The sequence below is a fragment of the Agelaius tricolor genome, unplaced genomic scaffold, assembly GCF_023055355.1.
Source record: "Agelaius tricolor isolate 1412-34295 unplaced genomic scaffold, bAgeTri1.0.p SCAF_5, whole genome shotgun sequence".
Classification (NCBI taxonomy): Eukaryota; Metazoa; Chordata; class Aves; order Passeriformes; family Icteridae; genus Agelaius; species Agelaius tricolor.
In genome coordinates, this window is record NW_027269265.1 from 16,399,817 (window position 1) to 16,418,063 (window position 18,247).

General features: G+C 41.9%; 1 protein-coding gene across 1 annotated transcript in view; it reads right to left on the minus strand.

The window, feature by feature from the left end:
• SLC24A4 (solute carrier family 24 member 4) overlaps positions 1–17,746 on the minus strand; it is an 84,444-nt gene extending 66,698 nt beyond the window's left edge. The window contains exons 1-2 of the mRNA XM_071426588.1: positions 17,009–17,746; positions 14,587–14,697 (exon numbers count right to left, since the gene is read on the minus strand). Of these exons, the coding sequence (XP_071282689.1) occupies positions 14,587–14,697; positions 17,009–17,165 (268 nt within the window). The 5' untranslated portion in view covers positions 17,166–17,746. The remainder of the gene's footprint in view (positions 1–14,586; positions 14,698–17,008) is intronic.
• Between the last annotated feature and the right edge of the window lie 501 nt (positions 17,747–18,247).

The following is an 18,247-nucleotide window of genomic DNA, read 5'->3' on the forward strand; positions in this document are numbered from 1 at the left end:
TCTAATTGCTAAAGAAGAGTGATTTCACAGAAAATTATGAGAAAACTTTAACTTTTTTCTCTTTATAAGGTACATTAGTAACATGAATCAAGAATAATGTCTGAGAATGCCAAAAACAAGGATATTTCTCCCAGTGGAATTAAGACTTTAATACTTTGCCTTTGATCTGAATTACACAGTATTCTTTAAATCCAAGGGCACAAAATTCCAGACTTCCGTAAATAACCTGAAGCCTGCTAGCACAAATCTGCCAACTAACAAATCCCTCTTCATCTCTCCAAAGGCTGCATTTTTAAAGGTCATTAGATGGTCAGCTCCCACACTAGATTTACAGACCATGTAAATATAATAGACAAAAGACACATAAAATCTCCATTCCCCATTTTGAGTAGCAGGGCTTCGTAAGAGTGCATCATCCCTCATGTAAATCAGAGAAGCTGCATGCAGGAAATATTCACAGGCAATAATAGCAAGATCCTAACTTTTACACTGGATAAGGCAGTGCTGAATTTGCTGTGTTTGTAGAGGTCCCACTGATGTGAAAAATGGCTTAGGTAGAGCACAACACCAAAACATTCCTCTAAAGAAGAAAAAACCCCAACAAACTCAAAACCTTTGATTTCTGCCTAAGTCTAAGGCGCTGTTTTGTCTGAAACATGAATGATCCCAATGGATATTCAAGGCATTGGAAAGGTCTCAGTTCAGAAGATCAGCAACTTCAGGTCAATTACATGTTCAGTGTTAAAGTTCTGCATAAATACTGTACTAAATCTGAATATTGGCTCAATTGAGCCAAGTGAAATCATGAATTAGATCCACCTTACTTAAAAACCTGCCCTTAAAACCAAAATGAATGCACTGTAGTGTGGAGTGTTGTAACAAACTTCCAGTTCCAGACAGCTTTGTCCTGAAGCAGAAATCCCTCCAGCTACTGCTGTGTGTGTGTCAGTACCTCAATCCCAACACTCCACTCCATACTTTTGGTTTCAAAAAGTAGAACAAGAAAATATAAACTGAACAAAAAGATAACCAACACCTAAAGTAAATAAATACAAACATCTAAACCCAGACATACATTCAGATGAACTTTGCAAGCTTGGACTATTCCCAGAATACTCAAGTGTGACCATGTTTGCATGGGTCATTTCACTTCAGCTCTGCCTTCAGCCTGTCCTCAACGCTATGTGGGAGGTTTACACTAATCAGCTTTTTCTGAAGTTTAAATTGCACCATCACATCAACAGCTGTTACACAACATCAAGAAATAGGAGCTTGTGCTGATTTATGAAAGCCAACCCAGTGCTATTTTCAAGCCTCTGAATTAGCAGATATTTTTCCCCATAAAATTATTCAACATTATCAAGTTAAATATTATAGTTAAGAACTAATAAATCCAGTGATGCATGATGTTCTAAAAGAGTTATTTTACAGTTAGCATAAACTTACCAGCAATTAATACCTTACAACACTAGGATTTTTCTCACAACTTTAATTATGTGTTTGTAACTTCATTTATTGGAGATTGCAGGCTTTTCCAAAAGGGAGAAAAAGTATACTACTTTCCCAAGTTTATTTTAAAGAAAATCAAATTATCCTCTCGTAAAGCATACCCCATACAGCTCAACAGCCAGTAAAGCCAAATTCCAAATTTCTGTTCTTGGATTTTGTTACTTTGCAGCTGTAAAGTGTCTGGCACTCACAGCAGCATCTGAAGGAACACCTATGGCATTTAAGCCTTTTACATTCTTTAAAAATCTTTCAGATAACAGAATTTTTCTCCAAAGGAAAAACAGGGTGGGGGGGAAATCAAAGGATATAGAAAATGGAGTTAAACATGAATTTAGTCAAAGCACACATGTATTCACGTATCAGTCTTCAGAAAGAATCAAAACATAGTGTAACTCTTGTTAATCTCATAATTGCAAGAGGCTTTTACCCATGGCTGTTAAATAATACGATCCAAATGCCTCTTCAAGATTAAGTATATAAAGTCACTGTGCAACTAAAATAGCAAGACACCAAAGGATATGCTACAGAATATAAATGCAGTCTTTGGAAACATAATGACTGTACCTTTGAATTTTTACTCCTAATGTGATTACATTACTTTAAAACAAGTAATCTATTTGCTTTTCCCATATAAAACACCAATTTTACAGACAGAAAAGAAAGAAAGGTATTTTTGCAGAAAAAAAAAATAATCAGAGCAATGAACTGAATAATCTGAGGGCAAGAAACAGGTGCCTCATTGACAAGCTAAATCATATTTACCCTTATTCTAAATGAGAATTTATATTGTGCCACCTAAGTAGTTGCAAACCTACCACTGGGAAATCCAAGATCATCTTCACTCTCTATGGAGAACAAGGCTTACTACTTTGAAGATGCTTTCCATGTTCAGAGCCCAATCTAAATAGGTAATATTTGTAGAAGGAATAGAGGTCAAGGTTCCCTGCTAGTATTGAATTGTATTTTTGCTCCCTGGGGAATAAAAAAAAAGGATTTTTTTCTGGAGTGAAGGAATACAAGGTAAAGTTCCACAGAAATTCACTGCTGCAGGCACAGCTAGAATTGAGGATTTTCTGGTCCCCATATCACACTGACACATTGGATCTCAATCTCTGGCAGTAAACACTGATTTATAAGGTTATTGTGCAGCTCTGTACATTTCATGTCAATGCACAGAACTACTGATTCTTGTTTTAATGGCAATATGATTTTATTATAGTAGCTGTAGAGATTTACAACATATCTATTACTTACAAAATGAGATGCACGATTTTGTTGTAAAAATACTCTAAATAAGACAAACAAAAAACATCCCTCCACTTAGTACTTAGTGACTGAACTTAGTCTTCTATACAAAACAGATGATAATCTGGTTTCTTGTAACAATGCTCAAGATCTCAGTTTGGAGTGATGTCTGTAGGCACTCCAGAATCAGGACATTCACCCTATTACAGTCTGAGCCCAGTGAGATGTCACAAGTCTGGCACAGACAGGCACAGAGCCAGTATTGTCCAACACAGCCACTTCCCTGCACACTTTGGATACAGGAGGTTCTCATCTCTTCCAAAGTTATCAGATGTACAGCCTCTCACAGCTGAAAACCCTTTGGAGGATGGAATTAACCCACAGAGCTGAGCCCTTGGCAGGAAGCATCCTCAGAGGTTCCTCAGAGCTGTACTGCAGTGCTCAATTCACAGTGCAGCCTGGAATCAGCAATGGAGCATGACCAAAATATTTTGAATTGGTTGCTGAATGGAAGAATTTTAGTTGTGAAGATGACAATTTTATTTGTAAGAAGCATATTCCCATCCCACCTGTAATTTCATCCAAGAATAATAGTAATGCTTGTAGCATTTGTGCAGTATTCAATCCAGCAACAGGTAGAATGAAGGAGAAAACATTGAATTTTGAAAGTCTCCAACAAAACCAAAAGGATCTGCAAATAATTTCATGTACTCCACCAAATCTGAACAATTTCAAAAGCCACTCAGCTCATATAGAAACTTCTATAGTACTTTTTAAGACACAGAAAAGCTTGTATGATATGGTCAATAATCCTTTTTCAAAATAACATCTTTCTTACAGGTATAAAACCAATTTGCACATGTATCTAAGGAGCAACTGGTGAAACACTGAGTAAAAAGAACTTCACAAGTAGTTATTTAGCAGAGACCTAATCATTCTTTAGCCAGTCTGCATTTTTTTTCTTTAAAGCAAATTAGAGTCCAGAGTGCAAAATGGGTATTTGACTGCTCCCAGCTGTAAGTACTCCTTTCAACCTAAGCAATTTGAGGTTTTGCTACCTCCTAGACCACATGAAATATAGTATTATTTTGACTTTCAACCCCCCCTAAGACAATAGAAAAATAAACTGAGTTGGGTGACCAGGCTTGGTGCTGTTCAGAAGAGAACAGTGAACCAAGTTGACTGATTTCCCATTACCAGTCTGCTGTCTTGCAGAGAAAGCAGCCCAGCTCCAACCTTTAATTACCTAAGTAGCACTTACTAAACTTAGTTGCCCTAAATATCCACAGATTAAAGCAGTTCTGGAGATGATCCCAGATAGTCTTTCCAAGTAAGAACTCCCTCATCACGTGCTATTACTAAACAATCCTGTACAGCCAAACAACTATAGTAAACACATACGGTATTGAAAAACACAATTGATTAACGGACTACCTTCAAATCTGAAGTACATATTCTGCACTCAAAAGTCAATTGGCCTAAAAACCCTCCCTTCACCCTCCATGAAATACAAAAAAATAATTTTCAAAGAGCTTTGAGTCAGGCACAAGCACAGGTTTGTTCACACACGAGAAAATACTGCTGACCATTTTCTTTCCTTTTTCAGCCTGCAAGCAGCAAGAGGTCCTCATTTTACTCCTGGTAGGGCAACAGAGTGTTGGCATTTTACACAGTCCCTCCACACAGTGTCCCAAAAAGCATTCCCCAGTGGTAGAAACATCACCACAGCAGAGACCTGTAACCTCCCTAGCCACAACTTTTTATCTCCATTCTCTGTGGAGAGCAGTTGGCCCAAAGATGGGTCAGCCAGGAACACACTCACCCTCTTCTATGGAGCAACGAAGAAGACCTATACATTCCAAGACTTCTTCTCCCTCTATGTGGAAGACATGAAGTGCTCTGTAGTGCAGCATTGAGCTACCAGCTTTAACTAGCTGTGAAGTTCTAATGCTTTACTTTCTGTGAAAAGTTGCATCTTTCATTTTAATAAGCACAATAAAAGAGTCAAATCATGAGCTGACCAGGAAGGAGTGCTGATGGTGGCACGGAGCTCCAAGCCCAATGAACTTAATATGGCTACAATTTATGATTATGTGGGGGAGAAATGGAGCTTAGCTACTGACCTTCTCTGCAGACTTTGGCTAAGTCACTTTGCCTTTTTGCAGTCTTTTTTTCCTTGTTCATTTTCATTAGGCACTCCTGGGGACTACCACTGCATCTCATAACAAGGACAGACAACACTACAGCTCTACAGGGACCTCCCACCCTCAACTAGCAAAACATCACTGAAACAGGACTAATTAATATGCTAGCTTTGACTTCTTCTCTGTCTAGCCAATCCTGGCTGGCCAATTTCTCAGAGCACCACAGTACTCGTGGCTCCTCAAGTGAGATTCAAGAAAGGAGAGATCGATAATATTCCAGATAAGTTTCTTTCACCTTCTGCTCTGGAAGTGTCTGCATAAAAATAACAAAAAAAGGTAAATAGACACTGGAAACATCTCAGAGTGTCAGTGCAGGTAAAGGAAGCAGACAAAGGATAGCAGCAACAGAGAGGAGCAAGGCTGGCAATAGGCTACAGAAGGTAAGAAAAAGCTTTACAATTTTAGGCAACAGCAGCCAAAGATCCTATGGAAGGATTTAAAAACACATTACATAATCAAGTAAAGAATGCAACCTTTACAAAGGCATGAGAAGTAAAGGGACTAAGTTCTTATGAAAGAACTAAACCGGAAATATCATCCCACCATCCAGCACTAAATCTGTAGGGCAGAGCCTCAGCTGCTGTGAACTGCTGTGGTTGTATTGATGGTAGAGTTAAGGGAGCACAGATATGCTCCCTGAGGCTCCAAGCAACTGCCTCTCTCAGAGAGTCAGGTTTGGTCTAGGAGCTCACAAAACTCAAAGCACAAGCTGATTCACAGTAAATGGGGGGAGTGGATAATAAATCTGTTCTCTACATTACAGTCAATCTAAACTTCTAAACATAAATTTCATTCAAAAATTTCATTCCAGAAGCTTAAATGTTTCCCACCATCTGTGAATATCTTACATCTTGCTATTAAAAGGTATAAATACCTTTGAATAGCAATAGATTCAATCATATTGCACTCAACCCACTAAACAATTGAATGCATCATAAGCAGGGGAAATGTAATTCATCAGGTTTAGGCAATCTCTGAGAATTTTCTAACAAGCATATATGGAAACTGAACAGGCAAAGTCTAAATTATCCTCTTCTTGCTTGCAGGAAGGCACATTTACCACTGTTCCTCAATAGGGGTAGATAATGTTACCCTCAGCACTGTTAATGTAGCACCTGTTATTAACATTAAACTATTAATCCCATGTTGAAACAATTGGCTGACAACATAGACATGGTTAACCTGCATTCCATCTGAAGTGTTTGCTCTGCTGTACTTCAACTTGCCAGTAGAGTTCCAGCAGGAGTTCATCTCACTCAGTTTCTAAGGCTAGTACAATTTCTACTAGAATATCTTCAATGTCTGCCAACTTCAAAGAATAAAGAAAACCACCACTCTTTACTGCCTGAAAGTCTTGACTCCCTGTAGAACAGGACTGATGTCTGCAGGTTCGTATAGTATTTTCAGCCTGCTAGGTGGGTAATCGCATCTATTCTGTAAAATGTCATTGGCATAATGAATACAAAACTAAATATGTTTAATGATGTTTTGTAACTTCACAAAAAACCAATTATAAAGGTTCTTATCAGAAATATTAGCAGAACAAAGTTTAATTTACTGTAATTTCTTGCCCAACCAAAACCAAACCTCTCTCTACATTTTGATTTTTTACTCTGTTTTATCACTTTCTCTGCTTACTATTTCCCAGGGCCTATCTCTTCGCCTTGCAATTCCCAAGATTCTCCCATGGTTCACCATCCAAATTCAGTCTCCCTTCATTCACATGTCTCTTTCATCTATCCTCCAACTCCAGGATGCCTGACAGGATAATCTTAGCCTTTCTACCACACAGTTACAACCCCCAAATTGCTCTATCCCTCTTGCAGCTTCTGGTGACAATCTCCTGTCTCCAGGTGCTTTTCACACTCTACTTTCCTGCAGCTCAATTCTGCTCTTGTAGAGCTTTACCTGAATCCTCCTTGGACACAGGTGGTCCAAGTGAGACTGATGAAACACCAAGCGCACAGAGACGCAGAAATGAATCCAGCATTTTAGTATCTGTCAAGCAACCCAGAATCTCAAAGACTGTGCTAGGCCAGCCCCAGCAGTGTGGATTAATGCTCACAGGCTGATTTACAAGGCCTTTTCAAGCCACTTCCTACAACAGCAAAGCCAGCTCTGGGAGCAGCTGCACGTCATACAAGGCAGGACAGCAGCGCTTCAGTCTCAGCTGCAGTACAAGGTGACACAGAAATCAAAACTGCCGTGGACAAGGACAGGTACATTTAAACACAGCTTTGATACCAACAGCACCATTTGCCAAGTAGGAAGTGGAGCACATATCTGTTGTCACCTTATTGCAGGAGTTCCATACTGTCTCCTTATCACAAGGGTTTCAGACCTTCGTGGTGTTTCCTGTGGGCAGCTCCCAGAGCACCGCCTCTTTCTTCTTCACCAAGTGGCCAACTGACTGCAGTTCCCTTCTCACTGAGCCACCCCACTCTTTTATAGCACTCTTCTTCTCATTGCTTACAGCTGTAGCCTGTTAAAGTCAGGCCTATTCCTAATCTTTGGTAATTGGCCCAGCTGCAAGTCCTTAGGGGTAAGATTACTTTCTACACTATCTTTATTTTCTTATATTCTATCCCTCTACACATATCTACAAAATGGTCTAACTCCCCAGTCACACCAGAGAACATATCCAAATACACACACATTATCTCCCACTAAAGGTGAATCAGTCAGCAATACCATGGAGAGCTTCATGTCCAAGTCTTATTAACTTTGATTTTGAAATCCCTAATTCAGGATTTCAAATATGTTCTAAGTGAAATGTAATTAATTTGATTTCCACACTACAGAACAACTCAGGTTGGATGGAACTTCAGGTGGTCCAAACATCATTTTTCCAGGAGCCTAAATCAAAACTGAGGTATCTGGATTTGATTCTGTCATGTATTTCCTCTTTGACCTCAGGCCAATAATTTACACAGCTGCTCTCTGCCTGAGTTGCCTGCAGTTACAGAAAAAGAAATGTTGCACTATTACTACATTAATATCTGAGGAATGCTTAGGTAATATGGTTTGAAATATAGGCAAATCAGATATGTAAATATTAGAGCTGGGCTAATACATGGAATTTGATATTTTAGCCTAGCACATGAGAGCATTCAGCCTGGATGTCTCAAGTATGAACCTGTGTCCACAGACATTACATTTAGTTCTGAAGTGACTATATTTTAAAAATTTGGATTTTTGTTTCAGGGCTGCTTCTTGGTTCCAAAGCAAAGACTTAGCTTGTAAAAGTCCTTATCCACAGTGTGCTTCAACTGGACCCAAGCCAACTGTAAATTAATCTGAGTCATATGAAATAAAGATTATATTAAGTAGTATTTTTACTAGCTTTAAGAATATACAGTAACATAAGAAAATACTATTTAATATGTTTTATTTGCCTTTCTTTACTACATCTCAACATGGCATTTTAGTCAGACCTTAATTTACAATGTGTTCAACTGCTTCTAGCAAACTTGACACCTAAACCTGGCAAAATGGATAAATTACCCTGGAGTTCGTTTTCGGTTCTCAGCTCTCCAGGGGATGCTGCTGGCAGGTTGAGTCAAGGCACAGAGAAATGTTTGTCTCATTTCTTTCTAGTATTTTGGATGCCAGTTTTAATACACTGCTAGAAAATGAACAGCTCAGAGAGAAGGATGTATATTTTTCAAAATTTATGTTTAGTCAAAGCATGTTTTGTACACCGGTTCACAAAAAAACCTCCAAAACAACCAGAAAAAAACAAAACAATAAACAAACAAACAAACCAAAAAACCCACAAAGAAAAACCCCACCACTTTTTCTAACTAACTTCAACTACACCTACCTGCATAACCATTTAATACTCACACCCAAAGGCCATGCAAAGATGTCAGAAGTTCAATCTCAACCTCGGTGTGAATTCTGATTTAGGAGACTTGGCAGTCACAGAAGAAAAACTTGTGATAACATGTTTGTCATTTGCCATCAACTACCCCTCTAAAAGTGGTTTTAAATTGTCACACCATCTATTTTCCCCAGAATCAGAAGCCATACAAATGAGTTCACAATCAATAAAGTTTACCACTCAGCATCTACAGGGACAAGAGGGAGTCTGGAATCGCTGGGTGAGGGGGAATAACCCAAAGCAGACCCAAAACAAATAAAACCCCACCAGCATATGACAAGTAGCTACAGAAATAAGCTACATGCCAGCTAATTAGTAAGTCTCACTAACACAAATAAATACACATTCACAGGACACTGCACCTATATGTTATGTGAATACGGTATGTATGAAGCAACTAAGAAATTGTTTCTTAAAGCTTTCTTCATTTTCATTTCCTTTTAAACCAACATGAAAATAGAATGTTTATGGCTGATAATTTCCTGGTCTTTGAGGGCATAACACACTGGAGTAATAAAATATTTTAAATCCATATGCATGCACTATCAATAAATCTATCATACTACAATAGTTGCACATATTCTACGCATCAAGGCAGAGAGGAAGACTGACTAATATGCACGTGGGAAATATTTGCAAATAACAGAACACAATAATTGTCTCTCAATGAGAGACATGAGACCATGTCTCAATCTCAATGAGACCATGGTCTTTCTGTGCTAGGTATTGTATGAATGCATGGTAAGAGCACATGCAGGTCATGCTGAGCTTACCAATTCAGGCTGCTCATGAAACAAAGGTTTACAATGAGATTATTAATACCACATCCTTAAAAGTGGTGGTCTGAGGCATTCATCCCTGCTACAAAATGGAAGTTTGATCTAGGGAAGATCATGAGCTCATTGTTTAAAAGAAATACATATTATCACATCATTTAAAGAAACTTTGCACCAGCACAAAATTATATATTCCACCAGCCTTTATTACTCTAAGTTTATGATCTTGTAGATTAAGGAAAAAAAATACATCAATCCAGCATGTTAAGAATTATGCACTTATAAGCACTGTGTTTGTTAAATACAACTTATGGAAATCAATAGTTCCTATAGTGTCTTTACCACAAGTGTACAAGAAATAATGTTTTCTGCCCCTTTGGAAAATTGCTTGGAAGAATCAGTCCTGTCTTCTCCAGTCATCACTGATTTTTGTAGAAAAAAATAACAGGCCCTTGTTCTTTCTATGGTACACTAACATAACTGTCTAAGACTTTTATAGTTTCTCTACAATGCATGACATCTTACATGGGTCCCCAAGGTTATAACTAACTGTGTAAAATATACAGAGACTTAATGACTTTGATCCTGACTCAGAACTCACACACATGCTGCTGGGAAACACACTTTACTGTTGAGGACTGATTCTTTCTCTCTCACTGCAGGTATACAAAGCATTGCTACAATGTGCATTTTAATGCTAAACTAAAAATGGAGCATGGCTCAGGAAGAAATGCTAACCCTGTCTTTCCTCCAGTCCACAATTAATCTCTACCCCCTAGCAGCAATGGAAGGAGCACATTTGAACCAAACAGCCACCTACTTAAAATCACTGTAGCTCACGAACATGGTTGACAAACCACAGGCAAGAAAATCCCACTGCCTTTCTGTTTCAAGGCCACTCCCTAACTAGTGTCAGAAGACAATGGAAATATATTCCCATTTCTAATTCACAGGGAAAAAGAATTCTACCCATATACAGGGATTACTTGAAAATATTCACAAGAGCAAAGAGTCTGGATCAGTTTTTTAGCAGCCTGACATGCCCCAGTGGAGGCACGTGGTAAGAAACATCCTGACACCCAGTCACCCCACCTTGTATGTGCCCTGGAAGCGTCACTTGGAGTTCTGGAGGACATGGAGTCATGGGAACATTTTGAAACAAGAGGCAAGCCATTGGAGCAGAGAAGCTACAAATCAGACTTTCTGGGCAGATGGCACTGCAAGCTAGCAAGCTGATGGCAGATGGAAGCGAGAGCTTGGATACGGCAAAAAAATCGGTTGCAAACTAATGAGGTCTGTTAAGATGCTAGAGACAACTACTCCTCTTTTCTGATCTCTCTGCTTCAAGTGAGGGTCAGGTCAACTTCTCCTCCCACAGAAATCTACCCAGAGCCATGAGGAAAAGGTAGCTTGGTTTCCTTCCAAGAGGAAGCCATCCAGAGAGTTACTCAATACCAAATAAATTTACGATTCATATGTCAAAAATCCCAGGCTCTCATGAAATTTCCCAAGTCCAGAGCCTTCTACATACAATCTTTAAGCCCTCTAGCCTCCAGGACAATATAAAGACCAATCAATGTGCTTTTATCAAAGCAGAGAAGCTTTCAACAATGGGGAAGTTTAAAGCCAGGAATGATCTTTAATAGAAAAATGCAACAGAACATGTTAACTGTGGTGAGGATTTGGTCTCGTTCCCGACTAGAAGCAAGGTTGGCTTGGTGCTCCCAAGGAGGCTCCACCTCCTTCCTGCAGCTGACCTACAGTTCCTTTGCTGCTATGGGATAGAGACAATCTATAACTCTTCATGACTACAGAATACTACTATCAGAAGAAATGTGGAACACTTCTTAAGGTGTTCGTGATTATCATTCCTCTGATACAAAAACCTCAGCTTTTCTTCTCTAGTAACATACACACATGTACATGTATTTGATTGTCCTCTTTCAGACTCCTCTGGTTCTTTTTTAAAGCAGCATTGTTGAGACTTGAGCATTTTTCCTCTTCTGATACAATTCCCCAGCAACACTATCAATGTTTGCAGAAGAACACAATACAAAATTATCTACTTCAGCAAATGAGACTAATGTAAAACAGTGTAGACTATGTGAGCTTCTAGAAGATAGCAGCTCTCACAAGCTTCTACCATTACTTGTAGAAGCTTACAGAGTTTTTATCCCAAGATATATCACAAAGGGTGAGGCCTTTCTTGCCAGTGTCGTGAAGTGCAGGGATCTCATAGTCTTATAAACTTCTACAGCTGCCTTTTCTAACAATTGAGGGGGTTTTTTTCCACTTACACATTTAAGAAAATAAAATGAAGTGGTAAATATATTAACTTCATTGAAAGCCTTTGGAAAAAGGGAGGTAAAGCTGAAGAATTGTGTGGGAAGCGAATGAAAAGGGAGTACAGCAATAACACGAGGGATTAACAGGCTCTCAGCAAGAACCTGCATTTCTCAAGGTACTATGAAATTCTTGTATCCTAAACACACACATAAAAACATCCACACAACAAAAGAAAACTGCTATATACCATAGACACAGACATGCATTTGTACAGCCCCTCATGCTCAGAGCAGACACAGAAATTACATAGGTGAGAGTAAGTACATCTCATAAAGGAGCCCACAGGGAACCGTGTATTCATATTCCAACTGAAAATCCACTCTCACCCATCTTCTATGCAATCTCCACCAAGTTTCTTGACCTTTCCTGGGACTCCTCTCTCTGTAGCCATGTGATTACACAAGCTACATTCCCACAGAGATGAGCTATATTACTGGCTCCTTTCTGATAGGTGTTCCATCATTGCTCCCTTCTCATTACATGACAAATCTCAATCCCTGGCTACCAGACAAGAATGAAAACAATAAATAGAAAAATAGCAAGTCAACATCCCATACACTAAAAAACAAAACAACAAAAAACAAAGCCCAAAAAGAACACTACCCCAAGTCTACAAAAGTTGTTACTGAGCAATAACAATAATGGGTTCTTATGGACCCACTCCTGACCCACAAACACCAATTTCAGCTATTTTCAGATGTTCCCTTTATTTGCAGCTTACATCTAGTCACTCCTACAGCAACTCAATTCCCCCTTCAGCTGCAGAAGATACACAGTGATAAGCAGTACATAACTGCAGAATAACAGGAAGTGATTAAAAATGCTACAACTGCAATCCTGTGACAGATTTGATCTGTAAATCCGTGTTCTAACTGAATAAACACTTTTTAAAAGAAAGGCAACTACCATTACTGTGACTAGAAATTATTAATTTAATGCAAGTCTTGTGATATTTTTCTTAAACTTCAGCATCCTGAGGCATATTTGGGCCTCCCCTGTGTCCATCTCTTGTGGTTACAGAGAAAAGTGCACCTCAGAGACCTGAATTTCAGAAAGCACATGAAAATGACCCAGCTGTATTTATCTATTCCAATTGTTCTTAAACTAATCTTATGGCTTTAGAAGAATGGAGGAAGCTGAACTATTTGTTTGAAACACATGCAGAAGTCAGTATCACTGCTGGAACTCCAATTCACATGCAAGCAGGTTTTTGCCTTGGTAGTTTTATCATATAATTGTGGAAAAAGTTCTCATTCATGCTAAATGGAAGTCTCCACCAGAACTTTCACAGGTATCTTTCAGATTCTATAATTTTGTGGCCTCCATTGCCTTGACTCCAAGTGTGCTGACAAGTATGTGCTCAGACATGATCACATTGATGCATCCACATATACGGAGGAAAATGAAAGAGGAGTGGGAAAGAATAGTATTTTTGACTATTCATCAAGAATCACTATGTGTGATACAAAGGTCCTTTTTGTATTCTTTCTTGTTTGTTAAGAACTTTGACAAACAAATCAAGAGCATCATAATGTTGCAGATGCAGAACACAGCAAACCGACTCACAAAGTTCCTAACAAAAGAACGGGGAAGCTCTTGGACATCAAGAGGATACAGTTAAAACTTTTGGACCCACAAACTTTGAGCTATGCTCTTCCATTCCTCTCTCAGGAGTGCATAAGCACACTAGTGATCCTCAGTCTATAGAACTGGCACCTCAGTATCACAACAAACATGTGAGTGAGGGCAGGAACACTGCTCCAAACTCTCCTAGTGCCTGGGGCTGACAGCATCCCAGAACTCATGCTGGTGAGAAGGAGCACACTCCATTGCTACCACAGAGTTTATCAAAGAGTCACATTAAAAAAAAAATCTGAACTTTAAATTAACTTGGCTAGTGCCATTGGCAAAATGTCTCATCTCCCACACACCATAAACCACAGAGAGGCAAGGAGAGAGAGAAAGGAAATACACACTGGAAAGACAGATGGGAAGATGAAAGCATTGTGGACTAACACTGATACTAAAATGCATCATCCATTCCTGCCCTCAATCAATTCTTTTTGCTTGGCCAAGATAGACATCCTGAAGTAAAATGGATTCCAGGGTTTCCATATCACTTACCTCACCAACCCTCTCCACACAACATAAATTCCTACTCTGAATACACAGTTTATCACTAAACTAGCAAACCATGATTAACTGTGTAACAGTAATGAACATAAATCACTGAGCTCAGGTGTCCTTTAAAACACTGCATATCTAGCTACCCATAGTTTCAAGAGGAGCACAGTCTCATGACTTGTGCAATATATGCTCATCAGCTGGACAGAAATGAATAATCACCAAAGGAACAAAGCTACAGAAATTGCATTGTAGGCACAGTAGTCTCACAGTGACCCTAAACATGCCTTTATCTGAACATTACCTTTTGCCTTTGATACATAAAATCATGTCATTATGTAACACAATAAACCTCATTTTGACACAGAACAGTCCTGATTTGTTGGGTTTCTTTTTAAGTTTAACACTGATGTTTACACATCACTGCAGATTGGTCATGACAAAACTACCCAATACATCTCAAGAGCTTATAGGACACTACAAAGTCTTCCCATCTTACCTGGCTCTGTACAGTTCTTCTCTTCATGCGTCCCATTAGGTGATGCCATCAACCTTCTATTCCTCCATATTCCTGATATAATGCTTCTGTCTGCAACAGCTGATTCTTGGCCTATATTAAATAAAAAGACATTATGCCCACTAGCACAAATTTTTTCCTGCATCATCCCAGCTGGACTACAGGTGCCTGCTAACAAGGAGTATGGACAGACCATCAGAATGCGAATGGGGCAAAATCCGAGGTGGGACTGGAGCACATGCCAACAGACACGTGCTAGGTGCTCCCAGCTCCAAAGGGTGCAACTGGGCTCCATATCCGAGCTGTTGGCATGTTCTGGCTATCAGAGCTACCAGAACACTTGGCTGTGACCCACAGCAGGAAAATATTCTGCAGCAAGCAAATGCTGAAGCCTGTACCTGTGAAAGTCAACACTTGCAGCTCCTATAGATGAAACCAGCCCAGCTATGCTGACATGAGCAAAAATCACACTTCCATTTAGTCATCTGTACTTGCACATATTACATTACTGCTTTCATGAAAAAATAAAAATGCATATGGATATGTTCCAGTTACATTTTAGTTTATTCTGAATTTTCAGTCTTGGGTATGCTTAATAATATCAAACCATTCATAATTCGTCAAAGAAAATGGAAATCACAGTGAATTCTCATAAGACTTTAAAAATTAAAAACTTTTTTAGAAGTCAATGGAGCTTTTACCAAAATACATATTCCAGAAGCATTCTCAACAAAACCTGTTAGGTAGAGTATAGGAGCACTTGGGAGATCATGTGCCATATGCAATTATAATAATCAAAGAAAGAATAGAACCCCTTAATTAAACCACTTTCACCTCAATCTTATCCATTTCAAATGAACATATTGTAATAACAAAAATTCTTCTTTGACCAATTTAAGAGTTTATACTGTCATCATGTAATGCCTCCAAAAAAAGAAATCTAGTTCGGAAATTAGTTTTTCCAGAGTGAAGTATTCTGAGCCACAATTATAAGAAACATAGACAACAGATGGTCAGTGTTTATGGATAATATGTACTGTAAATTAGCCAGCTGAAAAAACCCCTACCTGATGCAGCATGCTATCAAAAATTAGGTTATGAGGGATTTAGTTGATAACCCAGGAGATTAAAAACTTTCATTAGTCATGACATTTTTCATGAAAACCTAAAAAAGTTGTGGAAAACAACAACTGCAACAAAAAACATCCCTCAAGCTATGCAAACATATTCATACCCCCATTACTTGTTTCCAAGTTGAAAGTTTTAAAGATGAGCAATATGCTAATATGGTGTAAGACACCGAATTCTTATATGGATGGCTTGTTGCCATCCTAGATACAGCTCAAACAAGCCAGGCAATAATTTGGGCACAAGAGCATTACAAACTATGACAAGTTCCAGCAGATTTTTCTTCCCTAAAGCACACACTTGAACTTCAGCTTCCATTCCAGCAGATGACCCATCCTAACTGTGCTGAAATCTGAGTTTCTTATATTAAATGTAGATGCTTAGTGATGGGCTTAGTCAATTTTGTTCTTAAATCTTCAAGGACTGTTGGCAGCCCTACCTAGACCCAAGTGCTGTCCCAGCAACCTTAGACTTTGTATTTGAGGGATGCAAAGCATATTGCAGGATGAGGGCCTGAAGCTGCATACTTACAGCCCAAACTGTGCCAGCAGGCAGAGGAGCAAATGGGAATGATACGGTTAATTATAAATGCATCAGCTTACCAATACAGCACATGCACAAATGATGCAAAAGACTCTGTTACAATACTCTCTCTATAAAACCTAAGATTAGCACCGTTCCCAGCCTAAAATGCAGAATTTTCTGTCAAATCTATACTGTAACGGGGGGACAGGTGTTGGGGGTGCGTGTGAGATTGAGAAAAGAAGCAGCTATAGCTGATGAAGGTTTACGACCTGAAGACAAAACCAAAGGCAGCCCGAAGTTGCAGAGGGGACCACAGGCGGCTGGAGAGAACTCCACTCTGATGCAGCGGCAGGGGGGAAACTCCTCCAGGGCCGTTCGCAGGCACAGCGCTGCCCCGTGATGCCCGGTCAGTGCCCGACCCGAGGGGCGCGGCACCGGGGAGCCCCGGACGAGCAGGGGCCAGCGGCGCAGCTTCCTCCTCACCCGGGAAGCGTCCCCCGCTGCCCCGGGCAGCGTCCCCCTCTCCCGCATCCTCCCGGCGCGGGGCTTTCTCCCGAGGAACCCGCGCTGCTCCCCCGCCTCGCCCGCACGCCGAGGCATTTCCACTGGGAGACCCCAAACGGGAACAGCCACCGCCGCCTGATCCCGCCAAGCCCCGGCAGCCCCGGGGCGCCTGCAGCCCCCCCGGGCCGCCCCGGCCGCCCGCCCGGCCCTGCCGGGGTCCGCCGGTCCCGCCGCCGCCGCCACTCACCCGCTCTGGAGAGCAGGCTGGACATGCACCAGGCGAAGAAGAGGATGGCGCAGATGAAGCCCAGCTGCTGCAGCAGCATCTCCCGCCTCCTGCGAACTTTCCTCAGCATAAGCAGCATGGTCTTCGGAGGGGCGAGCGGCGTCTCCTCCAGCTCCATCGGAGCGAGCGCGGGCGCCGAGGGGGCGGCCAGTGGGTCGGTGGGGAAGCGGGGATCACTCCCGGCGGCTTCCCGCGGACGGCTCCATTTCGGTCGGGCTGCAGCGCGAAGATAAGCCGATGCCCAGGGCCTCAGGTCGGCAGCGGCGCAGCGGAGGGAGAGGCAGGTGGCGGCGGGCGGGAGGCGGCGGCAGCCCGGAGCGGGGGGGAGGCGCCGCGCTCAGGGGCCGGGCCGAGCCCCGCGCCCCATGGCCGGCGGCAGGGGAAGCGGCGCGGCGGCGCCCCGCGCTCCTCGGGCAGCGGCCGCCCCACAGCGCGCCGCGGGCTGCGGGTCAGCGCCGAGGGACGGACACATCCATGCGGCTCCCTGCCCGCCCGGCCAAGTTTGAAGTTTATGCCTTTCCTCCGTCCCTTCCCCGCCGCCAGCCGTAGGCGGCAGGTGGGCGACTCAGCCGCCGCGGTCACAGGGGCTGCCAGCGGGCTCTCAGGGCGGCGCCGGGCGGGCACTCAGCCCCGGCGGGCGGCTCGGCCCCTTCTCCCCGCCCCTCTCCCGCAACTTTCTGGGTGCTCCTCCGGCACCCATGGCAACGCGCGTGTGCCCTCCCCCACCGCCGGGCCGGGGGGAAGGCATTAAGTGGCGAAATTAATCCTTTTCCCCGCACGGAGCAGGAATGCCCGGCTCTCGGTGTCGCGCTCGGCGCCGCTGCGCGGAGGGCAGCGGGCAGCGGTAGGTGCCGCCGTGCCGAGGCGCGGGCCGGGGCCGGGTGGCCTGAGGGGCTGCAGCGCCCCGGGGCTGGCGAGGAGCACCGATGGCTCGGGGCTCTTCACCTGTCGCAGGAGATGCCTTTCAGATGAGCTTTCATGGGGAGAATGGCGCTTCTGCGCGCATTTTGCGCTGCAACCAACGCGGGGTGCTTGGGATGGCAAATTAATGACCCATTTTGTGGAATGGTGGTTAGTTCTAGGCTGTGCCACCAAGATTTCATTTCTTTCTTTTAACTAAAATTTTATGTTTACGTTAATTAAGTGGTTACTGTCAGCCAACGAGTCGTGGGAACTTCCTCCTACAGCGCACACATCGGT